This window comes from Penicillium argentinense (genome assembly GCF_028826775.1).
Source record: "Penicillium argentinense strain IBT 30761 chromosome Unknown utg000005l_segment0_segment0, whole genome shotgun sequence".
In the NCBI taxonomy this organism is placed as follows: Eukaryota; Fungi; Ascomycota; class Eurotiomycetes; order Eurotiales; family Aspergillaceae; genus Penicillium; species Penicillium argentinense.
In genome coordinates, this window is record NW_026622664.1 from 4,218,299 (window position 1) to 4,239,027 (window position 20,729).

Here is a 20,729-nt window from a genome sequence, read left to right on the forward strand (position 1 = left end):
AGGTCTCTATAGGAACTAACTTCCATAATAAGCGTCGAAGTTGTGACATGGAGTCCTCTATGCTTGATTTGGAGTATACATACTCCATAAGGCAGTGGGCGTATATTTAGAAATTCTTCCTCTTTCCAGCAATTGAATTAAACTACCAATCAAGTAACAGGATGATGAGTAAATTTTCCTCGTTGGGATGATACGAAATAAGCTGTGCTTTTGTGGGTAAACCGGTTGCATCATAAAACGTGGCACCGCAAGCGGAATATATATTCCACCTTTGCCCCTCACTCTTATACGAATTGACAGAAACTGCGTGGGTCATCTGAGAAAATTTGAAGTCAAACCCCGTCTCGGGATTCAATTAAAAGCCTCTAAGTAGCCCTTTTAAATTCAGACACTGTTCAACTTAGCGACATCGCCATTTCAAGAACCAAGGTCAAGCCCAGACGACCTCAAAATGTCGCACCTGCAATACTACAACTATGAAGGCGTTGGCCAGAGAAACCAAAAAAACTTCAGATATAGTCAAGCCGTCCGCATTGGCGACCGCATCGAATGCGCAGGACAAGGTGAATTGGCTTATCCCCATCACTGCCTGGATCGCGCTCACATTAGCTCCTGCAGGGGGCTGGGACCCGAAAACCGGCGTCTTTTACAAAGAGATCAACGAGCAGATTGATCAGGCCTTTTCAAATGTCGAATTGAACCTGAAGGATGCAGGTGGAAAGGGCTGGGAGCAGGTATTCCGGGTGAACTCGTACCATGTCCCGATCAATGACGAGGCTCTGGCGGCCATGGTGCGCAACTTCAAGCGCTGGATGCCCAATCACCAGCCGATTTGGACTTGTGTCGGGGTGACTAGACTCGGAGAAGATGATATGCGGGTCGAGATTGAGGTGGTGGCTCATGATCCTTGAGATGTTTGTATTAGGGTATAAGATGATGTATTCGTGGATGCCGACAAAGATGGCCACGACCCGTGCGCCACTTGCCGATGATTTCAAAGCGATGAATTCATAGATGAATTAATGGCGAAAATAAGTTTGTAGCCGCGGGAGATTGTTCTCAACGACGACCTCTGGCGCCCTTTCCGCCTCGACCACCACGGCCGCCTCTGCCCGAGCGTTCCCTCGGAGCACTTTTCATAGAATGAAGATCTGACTTGCTCAGGTTCAAAGTACCCCCGAGAACTTACCGATAGAAGAGCCTCCCACGCCGCGCTCTCTTCGTCCGTTGTTGTTCGACTTCGTAACTTTAGAGGGTCGCTCAAGAATAATGCCGTTCTCCTTAGCTTCGCGTCGGCGCTTTTCGTCCTTGGATGCAGCCTTGGCGTTGATGCCTCGTCGGTGTGCGTCGGGCATTTTCTGCTTGTAAAGCGACGTCTTCGCCCCAAGCTCTTGCATGCGCAAGTCCAGAGCCTTCAATCGGTTCTTTCCGGTAGGTGCAAGGTCGTCTGCGGATTCAAGTAGATGTGATTCTTTAAGCAGTCGTTGTAGGGCAAGGTCGTGCTTGAGATTATCGGCATCAGCGGCGGCTTCTTCCTCTTCCTCTTTTGGGTTTAATTTCGCACTTGTCTTTGGCGTAAGATCGAAGGTGGGTTTCCCGTCCTGCGAATTTCATATTAGAGAGACACTCTGGAGTAACCGAGAGGGCTATACTTACCAGGAACGCTTTCCGCGCCAACTTATCCATCATCTCATCTCCAGCGGTGCTGGCGTCCCGGTGTTCAACAACCTCCACCCTGTTTTCGTCCTCGTCTTCTTCTGAGACACCGTCCCACTCCTCTCCTGAGAAATCGCTGCCCTCTTCGTCGTCTTCATCGTCCTCCGACTCGGACTCATCGACAGGTTTTACAGGAGCTACCTCTATCGGCTCGAACTGCGCCTCAAAGTATTTGCGAAAGATGTCCTGGGCATTATCTGCTGGCGGAGGGCTCGCCTCTTCGGACTTTTTCGATCGCGAGACAACGGCTGTCTCTCTCTTGCGTTTTCCGGCCATATCGACTATGATTTCAGTGCTTTAATCGAACGAGGAGCTGATGTCAACACGTCAGTGATCGCCGAAGTTTTTTTTGGACCAAGCTCAAAGTCACGTGCAGCGCGATAAGCAGGATAAGCCCCTCGGCGAGCCGGCGGGATTCAGATGAGAAGCAGCAACTGAAGGTCTGTCGCAAGCTCAGTTTTTTACGCAGAATGACAAAATTCAGACCGTGCATTGACCTGCACTCGGGGCAGGTCAAGCAGATTGTGGGAGGCACCCTCAGCAATGTCGCCGAAGATCTGAAGACCAACTACGTCTCCAAACTCCCCGCAAGCCACTACTCGGGGCTCTACCAGAAGCACAACTTGCGCGGCGGTCATGTGGTGAAGCTGGGACCAGGAAATGACGAGGCAGCCCAGGAGGCTGTGCGGACATGGCCCAATGGGTTGCAAGTTGCTGGAGGCATCACCGATAAGAATGCACAGTACTGGATTGACCAGGGCGCCGAGAAGGTGAGTAGTCCTCGCCGAGTTAGGATTCTTTGGTTACATTGTGATCAGAGGAGTTCATTTTCAAGCACTTTTATTTGATCATCTGTTGTCATTCGTCATGATCGTCAATGATGAGGCTAATCAGGTTCAATGGAATGCCGGACAATAGGTGATCATCACTTCATTCCTCTTCCCTTCAGGCAAATTCTCCCTCGAGCGGCTCCAATCGGTTCTGGCGGCACTGGGCGGTGACAAGTCCAAGCTGGTATTGGACCTGAGCTGCCGTCGAAAGGACAACACCTGGTTCGTCGCGATGGACCGCTGGCAAACCATTACGGAGATGGAGATCAATCAAGGTATGGGACCCTGAGCTCACCATTCACAACGAGCACAGACTAAACTAAATCTCTTACAGAATCCATCTCACTTCTGGAACCCTACTGCTCTGAATTCTTGATCCATGCTGCGGACGTGGAGGGTCTTCAGCAGGGCGTCGATGAGGAATTGGTCTCGAAACTCGCTGACTGGTGTACTATTCCCATTACATACGCCGGTGGTGCGCGCAGTCTCCAGGACCTCGAAAAGGTCCATGTGAGCAGCAAGGGCAAGGTAGACCTGACCATTGGCAGTGCCTTGGATATCTTCGGTGGCTCCGGAGTGACGTTTGACGAATGTATTGAGTGGAACAAGACGCATTGAAAAAACGACCAGGACGAAAAAAATAGACTCTACCGACGAATGAATGATACAAAAGACTGTAAATACCATGCATCTGAACTTCTTCTCCATGTGTTGTGTCCGTAGCCGGCTTGGAAGCATTGCGGTCCAGATGTTGATCGCCAAATGGTGCCGTGGTGGCCGAAAGCGGCTTAGGGGCTGGACTCCGCCCGCCAACCTCCGTCTTCACTCCTGCCATCGCTTCGATCGCCTCCCCATCCTCTTCCCCACGGCCTCGCTCTCACCAATTCGGTGTCTGCGGCTCATAGACCCTCACCAACTCTTCTCGATTCTCATTCTTCTCCGCCTCCCCTAGTCGCACCACCGCCAAGATGAAGCCCGTCGTGTCTGCCTTGAACGCTTGGTCCTGGTACGTTACTCGCCCCAACACTGCGCTGCTTATGGAATTAATTCTAACGGTCTTCCCCCTCGAACAGCGTCGTCATCTCTCTCTTTGCCATCGTCATTCTCTCAGTTCTCGGCTCGCTATTCGGAGTACGTTTATCTCGCCCCCGTCAAGACCAACCCCAGCTTGCGTCCCATCGTTACGCCGTTCGGCCTGCAGATCTGTCAGAATGACATGCTAACTGTCCATTCCAGAGCAACAACCACGCATACACCGGCACTGAAGGAGAACCTGAAGATGGAGCCGCCGTCGCCGCCTCGATTTACACTGCCGTGATAATCTACGCTGTACGTCACCCGCCATCCGAGCCCCGAATTGCATCAGAGAGACGAGTCGCAGTGTCGCTAACACAGTTACTTTATCATATAGGGTTTCTTCGTTTTCTGCGGATTCCAAGCCTACCTGCATCTGCGAGGCAGCAGGGGCGGCGCCATATCACTCCATTAAATCTCACCCAAATCACAACCAAAATACCCCCCTACAATATCTCGTTCGGTGTCTCTGACGGTTTCTTCTGTTGATTTACAATCATTGGGTCTCATATATTTCGGTCTATCTTTGGGTGAACATGGTTACTCTGGTCCGAGGGAGCGGGGAAGTTCTGAAACGGATCGGCGGGTGCAACGGAGCTGGCCTTTAATGCGAGACCCAAATTGCCTCGCATTACGACCGTTAGGCTTTGGAGCCCGTCGGTACGACACGGGAGAAGTGGTCGATCTTTTTGTGATGGGCGAGGAGGTTTTGCTGGGCAGGTCTCGCGGATCCTTCACCCACACTCGAGAAAGATCGGCCATCCCCTCCGCGATGTGTACATAGATCACTCGGATTTGCGGCTACGTCCTCGTTATGCTTTCTTAGCTATTTGACTGTACGCTGATATCGATCAAGCATAGACATTTCATCATTGTTCGTTATTGACTGTTATCACTTTTTGGATGTGCTCAACACCCCAACGCCTGTAGATGCAGAATCAATCGTTGATATGTACCGCCCTCGGTGTCCGTATGTAGCTCCCAATTACTCCTCGGCCTCCCACGGGTCCAACACTTTGGACATGTAGGGCCCATCCAACGTGTACCCAAGACGAGCATAGTAGTTTCGCACACCAACACCAGAGATAACGCTTATCTTCGTGCTGCCGTGCTCCTCCCGCGCGATCCGCTCAGCCTCCTCCATCAGCAATGTACCGAAGCCACGGTGCTGGAACTTGCGGTCATCACGGCCGTGGAGCGGCACGGCGGATCCGTAGACATGAAGCTCGCGGACAATACTGGTTTGTTGGCCAGTGAATTCGGGTCGGAAGGTGTGGGTGTCACTGCACTTGCGCAGACGAAGCAGACCAATTAGGATATCCTGCTTGGGGTCCTCGTAGGCCAGGAATGTCTCCCAGCCTCCATTGGCAGTGTAATCGCGACGGACAAGCTCGACCTGCGAAGGGCGAATCTTGTTCTTCACCTCGTTGATGCCGACTTCACGAGTACGGACGTCACGGCAGGTGGTTCCAAAATCCTTCATACGCGCCAGAGCCAGTTCGCGCAAGTTACCATTCTCAACACCGGAGGTGACCAGCGGCATGGGAATATCACGTTGGACACGGTAGATGCGAGTCCATGGGGGAATCAATGCCAGAATGCGGGCCACCAAGTCGACCAGCGCATTAGGCGTGTAGTTCTTGTAGCGACCAGTCCGCCACAACTCGTAGAGACCCGTACCACGAATTACAAGGGTAGGATAGATTTTGAGACCGTCTGTACGGAAGGCAGGGTTCTCGAAGTATTCCTGGAACTGGAACAGATCACGTTCCATGCCAACGTTCGGCAAGTCGGGCATCATGTGGCTGACAACCTTGAAGCCGGCATCCTTGGCCAACTTGAAGGTCTCCGCCACGGCGGCAACGGTGTGGCCGCGGTTCGTGTCTCGTGCGACATCCTCATACAAGCTCTGTACGCCGATTTCCAGCCGGGTACAACCATAGCGCAGCATATCACTCAAATGCGTATCCAAGCAGTAATCGGGCCGAGTCTCGATGGTAATTCCGACACACTTGACGTTGCTCATCTCACCAGCCAGCACAGCCTCGTCCACATTGTCTGTTTGATAGCCGCTGAGCGCATTGTGGAGTTGCGAAATGAACGATTCCCGATAATCCTTCGCCAACGACATGAACGTTCCACCCATGATAATGTATTCAACCTTGTCCACGCTGTGACCAAGAGATTTGATTTGGTCTACACGTCCTCGGGCCTGCTCAAATGGATCGTAGCGAGCGCGGATCGCACGCATGGACGTCGGCTCGTATCCGGTATAGGATTGTGTGGAGTACTCGAAGTCGGAGTCTGGACCACCGGGGCAGTAGACACAGATATTTCCAGTGTATGCGATGTGAGGACAACGGTGAGGCTTGCACATAACAGCGACGACGGCGATACCAGAAGCGCTTCCTGCATTTTTTCAAAAAGATCAGTTCGCGCTCTCTTCAGCTCAGAGATGGGAAGATGACATACGGATGGGCTTCGCAATCAGTTTCGGCAGAATGTACTTCTTATAGTGCTCTGGAACAGCCGCGATGATGGCTGTCAGTGGCGGCTGGCTGGCCAGATGGTGCTTCTTTGCGATATTGCCCCGCAGCTTGTTGAGGTTGATATCTCGCTTTGGCTTCGAAGAGTCCTTAGACGCCTCATATTCCTGGACGAGCGCATTGGCGACCTCAGAGCATGCTCGCATGAAGCGCTCATTCTCCGGCACGCTCTTTGCGTTCTTCTTGGCCGCGTTCTTCGGCGGCGCGGTCATGGTCATGGTCGCCATGGCGGGCGAAGGTCACCGCGGAGGGCGGGTTCTAAAAAAAAAAAAAAAAACAGCGCCGGACGAGAGACGAGTCCGAATGTACCTCAGAACACCCTTTAGGAGCTCTCGACGTCGAGGTGGTGGGGGTGCTGGCGATTAGATAGAAAAAAAGATGGTGGCCGAGGCAGCCGAAGTCAACTCGGGTCCGCTTAAGTAAAGGTTTGTCCCGAACGAAAACTCCCGGGCGCGCATCCCGAATCCTTGCTCCAACTCTCCCCCGAGTCAACCTCTTCTTCTTCACTCCTCTCCCCTCCATCCTTCAATCCTTTTCTTGCAGTCATGCAGGCCTTCCGCCGTAACGCCTTTTCGGCCGCCCGTAATGTCGCTGGCCAGCAGCGCCGCGCATATGCTCAGGCCAACTCGCCTTATGCTCAGACCGTGAACAACCTGCGGATCAACAAGGACACCCGGGTTCTCTTCCAGGGTTTCACCGGCAAGCAGGGAACGTAAGTCGTGAACCCTCGGATGCGAACCAGACTTGACGCGCCAGGTGCTGACGTGTAGTTCCTGAACAGTTTCCACGCCGAGCAGGCCATCGCCTACGGTACACTTTTTCTCCTATCGCGATCGCAAGAAGACAGCTCACACAGTTCCAGGCACCAACGTCGTCGGTGGTACCAACCCCAAGAAGGCCGGCACTCTGCACCTTGAGCGTCCCGTCTTCGCCAACGTCGAGGAGGCTCGCAAGGAGACCGGTGCTAGTGCTTCCGCCATCTTCGTCCCGTATGAACCCGCCCATTTATCGAACCTGAAGACGAGATTAATTAACGAGACTATAGCCCCCCTCTCGCCGCTGCCGGTATTGAGGAGGCCATCGCCGCTGAGATGCCCCTGGTTGTCTGGTAAGTGTCGCGTTCTGAAGCTCGAAAAAAGTACACGCAACTAATTATTTTTTTTTCGCGACAAAGCATTACCGAGGGTATCCCCCAGCACGGTACATCACGAATCGACCCCAGAAACGTGCGAAATAACACAAACTAATTGATTACCCACAGACATGGTCCGCATCACCGACATCCTGAAGACCCAGAACAAGACCCGTCTGGTCGGCCCGAACTGCCCCGGTATCATCGCTCCCGTAAGTGCCAACACGTCCCGACCCGAATCCCGAAATGATATCCAAATACTCATAGTTAATGTCACTCTAGGGTCAATGCAAGATCGGTATCATGCCGGGTTTCATCCACAAGCGCGGTCGCGTCGGTATCGTCTCCCGTTCCGGTACCCTGACCTACGAGGCCGTCAACCAGACCACCCAGGCCGGCCTCGGCCAGTCGCTGGTCGTCGGTATCGGTGGTGACCCCTTCTCCGGCACCAACTTCATCGACTGTCTGAAGATCTTCCTCGAGGACCCCGAGACCGACGGTATCATCATGATCGGTGAGATCGGTGGTTCCGCCGAGGAGGACGCCGCCGAGTTCTTCAAGGCCAACAACATCCACAACAAGCCCGCCGTCTCCTTCATTGCCGGTATCTCCGCTCCCCCCGGCCGCCGCATGGGTCACGCCGGTGCCATCGTCTCCGGTGGCAAGGGTGGTGCCGACTCCAAGATCTCCGCCCTCCAGGACGCCGGCGTCGTTGTCGAGCGCAGCCCTGCTGCTCTTGGCAAGGCCCTGCTTGCTGAGTTCGTCAAGCGCGACCTTGTTTAGACTGTCAACGCTGGAGAGTGCGTGTGAAGCTTTCATGCCCCTTGGTTATACCTGGTTCTTTTGCTGGAAAAGTAAAGGCTGGGGACGCCTGAGGTATATCTACCACCATTTATACGATGGGGTTCTGCGGTTCATCTCATCTATGCCGCTCCTGTATTCTTTTCTCCTTTGTGTTAGAGACCCTTTGAAGTAATTAGTTTCGTGTAACTTTTACTTTGATATTGTGCTTTCTGGAAATCTGTAGCGGTACACTTATGCTCACAGCTTCGATGGAATTGATATTCCTTAGTGTCCGTCAGAACGATATTACTTTGTCATTGACGTTCTCCGGCTGGAATCCAGTCTAGCTTTTCCGTAAGGTAATTCTTGTTAAATTGCTGCCACGCCTCTTAAAAAGCCGCCGATATGAGGTGAGGTCTTGAATCCATATGGTGATCCATCAAGGTTGATTGAAGTATATGAGACGTATTAAAACCCCAGTGTTATTCCACGTAGGTTGCCCCAAAAACCGTAATACTTCACAACTTTAGAAGTATTAGATTAATTATAAACTCTCCTTAAAGCCTTAACAACCTCTTCAGCCCCAATAACATCCGCAAACTCCCCCTCCAAACTCGCAACCGAGACCCTATGCACCGTCTCCGCATCAAAACCCCCCTTCCCAAACGTCGCCGTCGCATCGGCAACCAAAACAATCCTCCCCTTGTCAACCCTCACATCCTCAACATGGGACCCATCCTCCCCAATCAGCACAGGACCCTGGTCAACATCTCGATCCACAACCCCCAGATTAGCCGCCATGCGCACAGTCGTCGAAACACAATGATCCGTCGTCAACCCGGCCACAATAATCTGGCGGAAACCTCTTTCGCGCAAATGCGCCTCAAGCTTCGTCCCGATGAATGACGAGTTCACCGTTTTCCAGAACACGGGCTCCGAGCCATCCGAGGCTGGGACCGCAAAGTCCAGCGGCCGGATACCCCGTCCCGGATGCGCGGGGTGCAGAGGTGATCCGGGCGTCACGGATGAGTGGAAGATGTGGATCACTTCCAGTGGGATCTGGGATACTTCGCGCGCGGCGCGGAAGGCGGATAGGAGGGCTTGGATGTTGACTTCGTAGAGCGGGTTGGAGCGGCTGTTGCCCCAGTGGGATTGGGTTGCTGGGTCTGAGAAACCGGACTGGTTGTCGATTAGGAGGAGGGCGGTTGGGTGGCTGAGGTCAAGGGGGCCTGTCATATTGGAGGGGCCTGAGTGTGATGTGTCGTGTCGGTGTTTGGAGAAGAGGTGTGGTTTTTGCATTTTATATGCGGGTCGGCGAGTGAGTCACGCTGCTCTGCCCGGTTGACGTAGGAGCCGATGACTGGGATTTGACAACGTAATTTCTAACTGGGAAGATGAATGGGAGTATTGTAGAATTAGTGGTCCCCTGTTCGGGTGATATTGGTTATTGCTTAGGCCAAATGAGACTATCTGCGCCATGACATCACAAGACCAACAGCTACATTGTATTGTACCCTCGAACATACTCGTATAGATATGAACCGCAATCTATAGATGCTATTTTAGCTTAGAAAAGCACCGTACTAGAAAATATCTTATCCCAATTTCAAAGAATTAATTCCTCTAAATCCTTAATCCCATCCTCCAACTCGGGTACCTTCTTCCCAATGCCATGTCGCTTCCTCCACTTACTGTCCTTTTTGAGCTTTGTACGGTGCCTCCGCCGCCGGGCATAATTAACCGGCGACTCACCCTCGATGAAAATCAAGATATCATACAGAAACGTCCCCGTCAAGCCCCCACCTATAGTAGCCACCCAGCAGCCCCAGAACCACCACCCTCCATGCTCCGTAAAGGTTATACTTCCATACCCAGCCATGAGAGCAACAAGACGACGTCCGAAGTCACGCACGGGGTTGAGGCAACTAAAGAAAAAGTTAGCACCCAGACCATAATTTTGCGTCGAATGGTAAGAGCTGCACGTACCCCCCTCCCCGGGTATTAAACCCCAAACAAATACAAAGCACATAAACAACCAACCCAATAACGAAAGAATGCATACCCGCCCCAGGCGGCGCATTCCCATCATCAACCCACGCAAATATAACACAAAGCAGCAGCGCACCAGCAACGAACTCGGTAAAAAACGCTATCGCAGAGCTCACATGATGCAGTGGCCCTGTATACAAGCCCAAACCAGCCGAGCCCGGCTCGACCGTCGGCGCAAACGCAACAATAGAATCCCGATGCAAGATATACGCCAAAACCGCAGCCGTGATGGCACCGAGAATCTGCGCTGCAATATAATAGAGACAGCAGCGGCCGGGGAAGTCGCGGAAGATCCAGAGCGCGATGGATATACCTGGGTTCAGGTGTGCACCTGAAACGCCGCCGGCGATGTAGATTCCAATCATGATGCCTAGTTCCCAGGACCAGTTTTGAGAGAGCCGGGCTCCGGCTTGGGTGCCGCCTGTTGATATTGAGAGGGTGCCGGTTAGACCGATGAATACTGCGACTGTTGTCTGTGATTGAAATAGTGTTAGGATTGGCTGTTGTGTTTTAGGAGGTGGTGGAGACATACTGCAAGCCATTCCGCTAGTGGCTCTTTCATGTAATGCCGGAATTTCACCCACGTATTCAAGAACTCCTCCTCCTGAGCCGGCACGTCTGTACTCCCATCTTGCGGCTCCTTGATTTCAGTCTCAATCGGTCGGGGCATACCATCCGGCTGCGGCGCATATATTACATGTTCCCTAGGTGTTTCCATACTGCGCCGCAGAGGCATAGCTCAGCCCCTGCTATCCCTGCTGAACACTACCAGCTCCAGAGCGCGTAGACGATAGACCAGGCGTAGTCCCAATTTCCGGCGCGGGCTCAGACTCCCCGTGCTGATTTGGTTGATACGCTTTCTGCGCACTGCTATCACCGCGGCGCATGCCTAGCCGAACGACCCTCGGCAAGGGCTTTGCTAGACCCAGATGGGTTTTTCATTGTTCTTGCCATATCGGGGGTTGAGACCTTGGTACTCTGGGTCCATGTAGACTTTCCCTGGTTGGGCGATGCCGAGTCCTGCTAGCGAGTGGGAAGGCCATTGGCTGATGCTGTTGCCTTGCTGGCTGATGGTTTTGTTTTGTAGGGACGGTATTTGGTATGTGCTTGCTTTTTCGGTTGGTTGGTGGAAGAAGGCGGGTCTTTGGGTGGAGGGTGTTGAGGGTTTTGTCGTGAGTGTCGCGAGGTTTTTCTGAAGGTGTCGGGTTTGGGTTGGGGGGTTTGTCGGTTTGTCGTTTATGCAGGGAGGGCTGAGTTTCACTGAGAGTATTCTGTTGGTATGAGGGGCCCAGCGTCTCAACCGAGGAAGTTGAGTCTGGGCGTATGTCGCTCTTCAATCGGGTTCAGCGTTGGTGGGGAAGTATTTTGTGGCCTTCGCTGTTCCCTCCCGCCATAATAATTTATCCCAGTGACTTGCACTTCAAAAAGAAATGAAATTTCCAAATGAAACAGACTGAAAGAAGTCTCGAGGTCTCAAGACGACTTTTAAATCTTCCGGATCGACTCCATCAACCTGACGATGGTTCGTCCGGGGACATGGGAGGCAAATTCGAAATTCCATATCTACCTATAGCAGCTCGCGATCGGTCAGATCTATTGCCCGATTATGAATTCCAGGGTATCAGACGGCCCCCGCAAAGCTGGGAGTAGACTGTGGTGGACTCGCAAATCAGGGCTGTGTTCGATCCCGCTGTTGACATCAAGTTGATGCCCGGGCCAAATTGGTTTTCAAGCCTGATGATCGCCACAGTATCATATCGGCATGCTGGGCCGAAATCACGCAGGTGCCATGGGTTAGTACCGATCACATTTTTCAAGAGAAAAGAGCTTGTTTGACATGACACATCTTGGTACGTGGGTCATTCACTAGCTGGTGGGATTCCCGCCAATCATGGTGTTGCAACTATGTTATCTCGACCCACGAATCAGCACCTGATGCCAAGAAGAGAGTTTCGTCTTTTCTAGATTTTTCTTTGTTTAATTTTTAGAAATGCGATGGAATTTCATATTTCTTAAAAGCTCGTTGAATTTACTCTGCACAAATCGGACAAAGGAGCCGTGGGCTATAGCCGCTAAGATTCCACCCTACTAGGCTTTCCTCAATCTGTCTCCTTCCTAATTCCAAATAGAAGAAACCCTCTTCATATCAACCTTCACATCCTCCACTCCTCCACCGTTCGAAAAAAGCCTCGCAAATGTCGCGCTCCTATCCGGAAATATCTGCGCCGTAAGTGTAGTTTCTCCCTGTCCTCCAAAAACCTCAACACTAGACCAATCCACCAGAATCCGAAGATGCACCGTCCCATCGTAAGACGGCGCCAGCGGCGCATGGTAGATACTCGCAAAGGTACCGTCGAATGAGGACTCGCCGGAGTTCCGCCGGTCAACGAATATCATCTGGCTGGTGAAGTTGTATCCGATCTTCGTTTGCTCTTTGAAATCTGGGGTTGCTTGGACGATGATTCCAAAGTCGGTTGCGTTTGATGCGGAGAAACTCAGCTCGATGTCGAGGGTTTTACCCACAGAGCCGAGGTCTTGAGTTCCCTCTTCGAAGAACTTCCATGATGAAGAGTGATCCTTCCCTTCGATGGACTGGATCTGGGCATGTGGGCGCTGGATTAGAGTCGGTTTCCCTCCAATCGTCTTCAACGATAGCTGTCGCGGCGTAGACATTGCACTGCGCCAAGGGTACGTGGGTATCTTCTCGCCATACTGCCAATTATTCATCCAGCCAACAGCCATGCGCTCATCGAGCCCATTATAGCTAGCCGCAGCATAAAAATCTGGTCCCCAGTCCATCCAATTCGCGGACTTATTTCCCTCATAAACACTATCCTCATCCGGCACGAAAGTCGTTCCATCAAAGTCACCAATAAAGTACTGCGTCCCCGATCCCACGGTCCCAGGCGGACCACCGGGATTCAGTCCCATGACCATGACCCATTTCGTGGAGGAGTCGAGGTCAAGCGGAAAGAGGTTGGGGCATTCCCAGACGCCGCCGACGGCATTGAAGGGGCCAAAGAAACTTGCGTGGGACCAGTCTTTTAGGTTGTCCGAGGTCCAGAGGGCTAGTTTGTGGATTCCTGCGAGGGTGCTGACCATTATCCATTTTCTTGTCTCGGCGTGCCAGAAGACGAAGGGGTCGCGGAAGTTTTGGTATTCCTCCTCGTAGGGGCTGGGTGGGTTGTGGATTACGGGGTTGCCGGCGTCGTATGTTGTCCAGGTCGTGCCGTCGTCTAGGCTGTAGGCGAGGGATTGGGATTGTTGATTGGTTTTTACTTCTTTGCCGCTTGGGAGAGTCTGGGCGATTGGGTACTTTTCAACAAATAAAAGTTAGATAATTGGATCTGCAACCCAGGGAAAAGAAGTAATATCCTTACGTAGGAAGTATACAGCGCCACCAGGGGAGTCTTCCCACCAGCACCAAAGCCACTGGTATTCTGCTCGTCCGCCACAGCACTACCTGTGAAGAACATCTCCGTCACATTGTCGGGGAAACCTCGGGCAAGCAGGGCGACAGGTTGTTCTTGCCAATGCGTTAGGTCGTCACTCGTCGCATGTCCCCAGGACATATTTCCCCACTCGATGCCGCCGGGGTTATATTGGAAGTAGAGATGATAATTTCCATTGTGATAGATTAGTCCGGCTGGGTCATTCATCCAGTTCTTTGTCGGTGAGAAGTGGAATTGCGGGCGGTAGGGTTGTGTATAGTTTATTGCGAATGTGGGGCTGGCGAGGAGGCCCAGGGATAGGGCTTTTAGAGTGACCATTGTGATATGAAGAGAATCTCTGAGATTGAGATTAAATTGAAAGAATTGTGTAGAGATTTCAGGAAGCCATTTGAGCAGGGCATATTTATACCCCTCGTTTCTACAGTCACTCCCCGTGGGGAAATGAATACCCACATCGCACCCCTCGTTTCTTCGGAGAAATATAAACTCTGTTCCACTGCGCTATCCAATGCTCCAAACATGCACCAGCTCGGTGTCAAGATCGCAGTAATTCGGGAGAAAATTTCGGGCACGGGGTATCTTCGGCTGCCTCATTCCCAAGCCAATTTCTCCTGCGGTTTCTTCTTCGGTCGCACCTGCGGGTCTCGAGTGCTTTCTTCCGTCCTGTCTTCTGTATCTTCAGTAGCCGAGCTGTCGTCCTTGACATTTGTAAACACGGCCTGGCCGTAATTACTCGGTGCTTTGCGGTTGCAGGGGATACCGGATTGCTCCTGGTCGATGATGTTTGTGCACTGGAACACCTCGTCCTGCAAGGTTGTGCCATACAGCGGCAGGTCGAGGGTACTGTTCACCGAGTCGAGCTCCACATTCTCGAATTTGATTCCGGGGCAGGGGTGTACGTCCGAGCAGTAGATTGAGCTGCCGATATTGTACCGAGAGGTTCCCTTGATGTTCGAGTATGTGATGTCTGAAATGGCCATCTTGGACGTATTGCAGTTCTGCCCGTTCTCGGTGTAGATGCATTGCGAGATCTGGATGGGTAAGGCGGTATTTTCCACTTCGAAGTTGCGAAATTGCACGTTCTTGACATAGCCACTGCCTCCGCCGCCGCCGTTGCCATTCGAACTGTGGCCCTCTGGAATTCCCTGCCAGGTCTTGATCAGGGCTGCTTCCATGCAGTTGTAGCAGCGGACGTCCTCGAATGTGATGTCCTCGACATAATCCGGCATATCTTCATATTGTCCGACCGACCCAATTGCCATACCGAAGTTCCAGTGGCAGGTGACGTTGCGAACGAGCAGGTTCGTAGTATTTCCCTTCACTGCGATACAGTCGTCCTGGTTCTGGACAACCCAGTTCTCCACGAGCAGGTCCCTGCTATTCCATGAGTCATAGCCATCGGTATTCACCGTCCCCCACTCATCATCACTCGTCGCATTGACGTAGAAATTGGTGAGAGAAACATTCTGACTCGCCCAGACGAACGTCGCCCAGAACTGGGGTTGGATGATAGACAAGCCGTCCACATGCAAGTTCTTCGAGTCGTAAAATGTGATACTAATCGGACGACCGGGCTGGTTGGACTGGTTTCGGTTCTGCGTATACCACGTTTGCCCATTCCCATTGTACCAGCCACCTTCCTCAGCGCGGAATGTGACATTTTCACCACCGAACAACCAGGCCGTCGACTGTTTCTGAAACACGACAGAATATGAATTCGCGAGCCAGTAGTCGACGTCGGTAGAGAAGCGCAGCTCTCCCCGCAATGAGACATCGCAATTCTCCAGGCCGGTGGTATTCATCACGGAATTGACGTTGAAGACATGGCCCTTTTCAAAAATGACCTTGCCATTCTTCCCGCACCGCTCAAAGGCCTCATGGATGGAAGGCGCATCATCGACCGCTTCACCATCATGTGTAAGCGACTCCGGAAATATAATACAGGTATCTCGCTCGTGCACAACAAAGCCAGCAGCAAGAGAGGCAAGCGCCAGGGAGGGAAATAACCGCATCGCAACAAAAACCCCTTGGAAAGGAGGTGAGCCGAAGAGAAGAGAAAGAGAGAACGTGGTGAAGGAGCAGCGAGTGTAGGGTCGCGGAGTCTATAAGCCGCTCCCCTGATTTCTGGATCGCCCCTTGGGATTTCCTCTTTTCTTGGAGATTCGGGGAGGAAACAAAAGCAAGGCGCACATTTCCCCGCATCAGTCTGAGTGACAGGGATCAGGTGATGGGCGCCCAATCATCACGATGGTTGGGGCTACGATCTTGGCTCGAGCCCAGTTTGCGATGCGTGCCTGTCCCTGAGACGATGGAACCCTGCGCTTGATGCCAGGGGTGATCTGAACACGCACTGGCGCTTGGATCGATCCGATGATGTCTCGAGGCCTCGTGAGCGACGCCGCAATTTATCTATGTCATCTGCTGAGCATCACCATACACACGGGAGGAGATGTAACAGGGATCGATTTACCATCGTCTATTTTGCTGGACATGTTGAGCTGGTGCATTTGTGCAGGTGTGGTGGTAAGTGTAGGAATGAGGAATGCCGAGAAATTCGCCGGGATGCACGGTCTCACGCGATGATACACCGCGGCGGCACCCGCCATGCATCAATGCGAGGTGGGCCTCGGGGTAGATATGTCCGAAGATTCGGTTTCCAGATGGAGAATTAATATTGTTTATCCCGTCGTGCTCCAGCTGTACAATACACTCTACGCTAGTGTAGTGTTGCTACAACGAACAAAGGCCTCTCCGGAGATCACTAGAAGAATGAAACATTCCAGCTGCAGGGGCCCGGTATCTTAAGCCTTTTCTGTAAGATAGAATCGTACTTCAAAATATTTAGCAGCGAATTTGAATATCAATGACATCTATTATCTATCTCAATTTTGTATTAATCATATGGCAGTGGTAACCTCAAGCAAATCGAAGAGATATCACAAGATCGCAATACATCAGCGCGTCTTCTTCTCCTCGGGACGCGAGAACCGACGCGTCCGACTGCGCAACATCTCTGCACGCTCTTCCAGAGTCATATTGACCTGGTCGCCGATGGGGATAAGACACTTTGCCAGATGGAGATAGTTCTTACGGAGCAGGTTGACAGTGATGAAGATATAATCCACATTTCGGAAGACGAGCGCTCGCTCCTTTGCGTACTGCTCCTTTTGCTTGATGAATGCCACCGGGTGGTCGCGCCAGTGGCGGCGGGGATTCAGGTGGTGGGATGTATGATATCCGTCGTTGAATGAGAAGCGGTTGCTCTGTTATTTGTTAATTTCGTCCCCGAAGCTACTCCTTGACAGTTTAGACCTACCGGAACATCGATCAGAGTGATGCTGGAGAGGTAATCCGAGTCGGGATCCGCTTGATCCACAAAGGCGTGCTGTCCCCAGTTTCCGACCATCAGTCCGCACCGCATTACCGTGAGCGGGAGGATCAGTACGAAGAGGGTGGCGCGGGCGTTGACGTAGTTGTACAACAGGTAGATGGTGGCGTAGTTGCTGAGTTCCCAGAAGGCCGCTCTGGCAGCATACTTGGCCTGTCCTTTTCGCCAGAAGTAGAGAGGAAGCTCGAGCCAGACGAAGAAGAAGAAGCGGCCGACGTAGCAGGCGAAGTCGAAAGCGCTGTCGCGGTCGTAGAACATTGTCGTGCTGAGATCGTTTGCACCGTTGCCTTCGACGTGGTGGTGCTTGATGTGGTGATAGAAGTAGGAGTTCCATGTATGGCCCAGCATCGGGTCCAGCAGATAGGGGAAGAGAGTGTCGAACAGCCAGTACTTGGGCGCGAGGACTCCATTCATGTGGATATGCTGATGCTTCATTAGGGTGAAGGCGCCGCAACAGAGGAGTTGCATGGCCCAGTGCAGGATGCCATGGATCCAGGTGAAATGGTAGTAGAGATAGAAGGCACTCGGAACAAGCGTGGTGAAATACAGGATCAGATGGGTCAACATGACCACGTCCGTCCGATACCGAACAACGCCTTGGGCCCAGTTGATGTACGGCTGCAGGACATATTGCTGGATGGGCGCCGGCAGCTTGGCCAGGTCGGGCGTGTCCCAGAGTTGGAAGACAGTCGGGTCAAAGGCCGGATGCGAGGCATCGTTCATGCCCTGGAGCTTCTCAATGGTCTCCCCGAGCGTCAGCCGCGGCTCTGTGGAGGTGGTGGTCTCGCCTGGTGAGCGTTAATGGGGGTGCATCGCAGGCACAGGTCGCGGTGACGGGCATGGCCTACCCTTTGCAGCCGGGTCGTCGATGACTGCATCAATCACCAGGCGATCCGCGGTGGTGAGCTGGGGATCCACGTAGGTTGAGGGATCCATTTTGGGCGACTACCGGGGTCTTCGCAGGGAATCGGCGCCGATGCAGCCGGGATTTACGTCGATCACAAGTCCGAAACACGCGGGACCATGGGGACTCCTGCGTCGGGAAGGGCGATCAGGGATGTGATAATGCAAGAACTCGAAAATGGGCAGCGCAGTCCCGTATACTTAGGACTCCATCAGATGCGACGTCGTCAGGGGAAGAGTTTTCGGGGGAAGAGTGGGTCCGTCGACATGACATTGCCTTGAAGATAGTACTGTACTTTTTTTAGTAGGGCATTCATGTCGTGAAAAACACACAGCATGGTCTCGACATTTTAAACTAATATACACTAAGGCGTTCCATATACATCAACGTCCGCTTCTGTTTGCATCCGGGCGCAATCGCGCAGTTAATGTGTTACACCGAATCCAGGGGGACTCCACGGTCGCAGCTCTAGTTCGACCCGGAAAACAGCTCCCGCCTGAGAGCCCCACGTAAATAAACAGCATCCCGGCTCGATTCTTTTTTATTTTTTCTACGAAGGTAATGTATTTTTAAAATAGCAGATATCTTTTTAGTTTATGACATCCATCTGGGATCTACGCTCGACTAAATACTCCGGATCCCCCAGCAAATGCGTTGTTAGAGCGGAGCTAAATGCACCTGGCTCGGCCAAGCAACTAGCCCAACCCGCAGCTGATCAACATCTCGGGTTCCGCGTCCATCGGCCTACCCTACACTAGTGTAGTCTGCTGTTCCTTGGATCGGTTGATTTGTTGCAGTCGATCAATTCTCATGAGATCAAATAATGCCATTGGTTGGGATCTCCGATTCATTAATGTGACATTTGTTATTTGAAGTTGATCTGTGCACTGCCAGTACATACACTATGGATCACAATACCTAAGGTATGGTATAATAAGATCACTAACTGCAGAAATCTACAAAACTTACGGGCTTGGACAAAAGTAAGCATCGACAAGAATACATCTGATAATATCATATGATCGAATATGCGATTTCCACGTTCCCTGGTGATAGGTTGGAGGCCTGAAGATCCACTCGGGATTCATAGAAATCCACCCTCACCGAAAGTCGGATTTCCGCAGTTCAGGGGGATCAAAGAATTGACTTTGCAGGTTTGTTGAGTACTACCAAATGAACCTGAGGACTTGAGCGGGGATTTTTAAGACGAAATCCCTATGTCAGTTATGAACAGGAGAAGCCAGAAATAAAGAATCTCGAACCTGCCGAGTCATGTAATGGCGCCCAAAATAAACAGCAATAGAATGCACTCGAGTCAACCAAGATGATTTCTACACTAGTGCAAGGCCGGCAAGCTTTAGCCACCAAAATCCTACCCAATAGATCACACCCAGGCTGCATCTATGTTCCAGCAGTCAGCAGCCCTGACATCATATTCACACCCCCCTCAAAACACCACTACCAATTGCTCAATCCGGCGTAGCAAGTGTCTCCCAAGGACATTCCCACAGCGCACTCAAATCCATTGGACATTTCCTGCACTAGCCACTAGCATTACCCTACCTCACAACCTGTAGGTACGTGCAAAGCAAGGCATGTCTCAGATCCTCCGCTGCCGAGTCCCGCAGCTCGTCCGTCGTAACCCGTTGCGGGGGGATCTGCATCTCGAATCCCCTGAGTGGCGAACGAGGATTCTCAACGAGCTCCTCTCTGTACCTGGAGGCACGTTGCTTCTGTCGCTTATGCCTCAGATCCTTGGAACACACGCCGCACGATACCTCCTGCAGGTAAACATTGGGCCGCCAAGCTGATATTCCGTCGCGCAAACACTCTGTACATGGTTCAGCCATCTCACATCCACAATTCACGAGCGATCGGAGCTCTCGGGCCAATTCATGCGTTCATAGGTACCCTTGTAGCGGGATTGCGTGCGCCCGTGAGTGATTTATATAGATATCCACCATGGGCGAAGCGTATAAATAAACCTTCCTCCCGCCCTGCACCACCACCATTTCAACTCCCTACACTTCCACCTTCTCCAACAACCACCCCATCTTCCACAACTACTCCAGTGTCTCACATCCAGAATGAAGTTCCTCAGCACCCTTGCCCTCCTCGTCGCGACCGCAACCGCCACCCCGGTCGCGCGCTCCACCAAAGAATTCCACCTAAAGACCAGCGGCGCCCAAAACGAAGCCCACAATGACCTCTACCTGCAAACCTACCACACAGGTGCGGGCCTGAACGACGCTGTCTTCACCAAGGGCAGCGACAAGGCCAGCCCCGTCTACTTTAACGGCACCCAGGCCCTGGTCGACCTGCAGTCCGAGTTCCCCTGGGGCATTGTCGCGACCGGCGACACCAACTACGCCGGTAAGTACCACGGTTCCCGCCCCGACCTCGAGATGTATGCGCTAATTACGTTCGATGGGTTAGCTTGGGAGCCTGTTGAGATTAATGCTGGTGGTGGTAGTAATGGGTTTGCCATCAAGGAGGGGAAGTTTGTTTGGTCGGAGCAGAATGGGTTTGGGGGGTGGTTGGGTATGTTTTTTTCCCCTTGAATTGCCCTGACGAGATTGATGCTAATGCTGATGGTTTCTAGCTTGCGATTGGTACCATGGTGTGCCGCAGCTGTTCTATCTGAACCGCTTTTACAACGCTACTATCCCCTCCAACTGCGACAAGGTGGATCTTAAGCCTGTTGCTGTCTAAAGCCAACACTCGAAAACCATGCGACCTTGATGAATTAGGGAGGTGGTGTGTACATGATCTAATGCTAATAGAATCCGGAGTGAGATTCGGCCGTCTCCACGTACAACGCTTTTATTTAGTGCGAATACAATTTTGATCAAAAA

The 20,729-nt window shown here is 52.2% G+C and overlaps 13 protein-coding genes across 13 annotated transcripts; 5 read left to right on the top strand and 8 right to left on the bottom strand.

Annotated features, from left to right (window-relative positions):
* Positions 1 to 451: 451 nt before the first annotated feature.
* Positions 452 to 911, top strand: N7532_006363 (RidA family protein; the record flags this gene model as incomplete). Its single annotated transcript, XM_056618857.1, has 2 exons — positions 452 to 563; positions 619 to 911. The coding sequence occupies 2 exons, from the start codon at positions 452 to 454 to the stop codon at positions 909 to 911; spliced, it is 405 nt and encodes a 134-aa protein (XP_056475016.1).
* A 255-nt stretch (positions 912 to 1,166) lies between these two features.
* N7532_006364 (uncharacterized protein) lies at positions 1,167 to 1,992 on the bottom strand (the record flags this gene model as incomplete). Its single annotated transcript, XM_056618858.1, has 2 exons — positions 1,167 to 1,601; positions 1,657 to 1,992. The coding sequence occupies 2 exons, from the start codon at positions 1,990 to 1,992 to the stop codon at positions 1,167 to 1,169; spliced, it is 771 nt and encodes a 256-aa protein (XP_056475017.1).
* A 194-nt stretch (positions 1,993 to 2,186) lies between these two features.
* On the top strand, positions 2,187 to 3,164 carry N7532_006365 (1-(5-phosphoribosyl)-5- ((5-phosphoribosylamino)methylideneamino)imidazole-4-carboxamide isomerase HIS6; the record flags this gene model as incomplete). Its single annotated transcript, XM_056618859.1, has 3 exons — positions 2,187 to 2,486; positions 2,635 to 2,821; positions 2,881 to 3,164. 3 exons carry the CDS (start codon positions 2,187 to 2,189, stop codon positions 3,162 to 3,164), a joined length of 771 nt encoding a protein of 256 aa, XP_056475018.1.
* A 67-nt stretch (positions 3,165 to 3,231) lies between these two features.
* On the top strand, positions 3,232 to 4,035 carry N7532_006366 (uncharacterized protein; the record flags this gene model as incomplete). Its single annotated transcript, XM_056618860.1, has 5 exons — positions 3,232 to 3,434; positions 3,499 to 3,552; positions 3,620 to 3,677; positions 3,783 to 3,875; positions 3,958 to 4,035. The coding sequence occupies 5 exons, from the start codon at positions 3,232 to 3,234 to the stop codon at positions 4,033 to 4,035; spliced, it is 486 nt and encodes a 161-aa protein (XP_056475019.1).
* A 570-nt stretch (positions 4,036 to 4,605) lies between these two features.
* Positions 4,606 to 6,393, bottom strand: N7532_006367 (Elongator subunit ELP3; the record flags this gene model as incomplete). The annotated part of the gene is made up of 2 exons (XM_056618861.1): positions 4,606 to 6,029; positions 6,093 to 6,393. The coding sequence occupies 2 exons, from the start codon at positions 6,391 to 6,393 to the stop codon at positions 4,606 to 4,608; spliced, it is 1,725 nt and encodes a 574-aa protein (XP_056475020.1).
* Positions 6,394 to 6,711: 318 nt separating this feature from the next.
* Positions 6,712 to 8,081, top strand: N7532_006368 (succinate--CoA ligase (GDP-forming) subunit alpha; the record flags this gene model as incomplete). Its single annotated transcript, XM_056618862.1, has 7 exons — positions 6,712 to 6,878; positions 6,948 to 6,976; positions 7,029 to 7,155; positions 7,212 to 7,274; positions 7,341 to 7,366; positions 7,428 to 7,510; positions 7,581 to 8,081. 7 exons carry the CDS (start codon positions 6,712 to 6,714, stop codon positions 8,079 to 8,081), a joined length of 996 nt encoding a protein of 331 aa, XP_056475021.1.
* Positions 8,082 to 8,621: 540 nt separating this feature from the next.
* On the bottom strand, positions 8,622 to 9,317 carry N7532_006369 (putative isochorismatase family hydrolase; the record flags this gene model as incomplete). Its single annotated transcript, XM_056618863.1, has 1 exon — positions 8,622 to 9,317. The coding sequence occupies one exon, from the start codon at positions 9,315 to 9,317 to the stop codon at positions 8,622 to 8,624; it is 696 nt and encodes a 231-aa protein (XP_056475022.1).
* A 370-nt stretch (positions 9,318 to 9,687) lies between these two features.
* On the bottom strand, positions 9,688 to 10,848 carry N7532_006370 (MIP/aquaporin family protein; the record flags this gene model as incomplete). Its single annotated transcript, XM_056618864.1, has 3 exons — positions 9,688 to 10,006; positions 10,068 to 10,603; positions 10,663 to 10,848. The coding sequence occupies 3 exons, from the start codon at positions 10,846 to 10,848 to the stop codon at positions 9,688 to 9,690; spliced, it is 1,041 nt and encodes a 346-aa protein (XP_056475023.1).
* A 31-nt stretch (positions 10,849 to 10,879) lies between these two features.
* On the bottom strand, positions 10,880 to 11,271 carry N7532_006371 (Glycerol uptake facilitator protein; the record flags this gene model as incomplete). The annotated part of the gene is given in 2 exon segments (XM_056618865.1): positions 10,880 to 11,044; positions 11,056 to 11,271. Coding segments are annotated over 2 exon segments (381 nt in total), but the record flags the coding sequence as incomplete, so codon positions are not given.
* A 974-nt stretch (positions 11,272 to 12,245) lies between these two features.
* On the bottom strand, positions 12,246 to 13,900 carry N7532_006372 (glycoside hydrolase family 32 protein; the record flags this gene model as incomplete). Its single annotated transcript, XM_056618866.1, has 2 exons — positions 12,246 to 13,445; positions 13,511 to 13,900. The coding sequence occupies 2 exons, from the start codon at positions 13,898 to 13,900 to the stop codon at positions 12,246 to 12,248; spliced, it is 1,590 nt and encodes a 529-aa protein (XP_056475025.1).
* A 272-nt stretch (positions 13,901 to 14,172) lies between these two features.
* N7532_006373 (uncharacterized protein) lies at positions 14,173 to 15,594 on the bottom strand (the record flags this gene model as incomplete). Its single annotated transcript, XM_056618867.1, has 1 exon — positions 14,173 to 15,594. One exon carries the CDS (start codon positions 15,592 to 15,594, stop codon positions 14,173 to 14,175), a length of 1,422 nt encoding a protein of 473 aa, XP_056475026.1.
* A 942-nt stretch (positions 15,595 to 16,536) lies between these two features.
* N7532_006374 (fatty acid desaturase) lies at positions 16,537 to 17,906 on the bottom strand (the record flags this gene model as incomplete). The annotated part of the gene is made up of 3 exons (XM_056618868.1): positions 16,537 to 16,845; positions 16,899 to 17,758; positions 17,819 to 17,906. The coding sequence occupies 3 exons, from the start codon at positions 17,904 to 17,906 to the stop codon at positions 16,537 to 16,539; spliced, it is 1,257 nt and encodes a 418-aa protein (XP_056475027.1).
* A 2,055-nt stretch (positions 17,907 to 19,961) lies between these two features.
* Positions 19,962 to 20,586, top strand: N7532_006375 (uncharacterized protein; the record flags this gene model as incomplete). The annotated part of the gene is made up of 2 exons (XM_056618869.1): positions 19,962 to 20,415; positions 20,477 to 20,586. 2 exons carry the CDS (start codon positions 19,962 to 19,964, stop codon positions 20,584 to 20,586), a joined length of 564 nt encoding a protein of 187 aa, XP_056475028.1.
* Between the last annotated feature and the right edge of the window lie 143 nt (positions 20,587 to 20,729).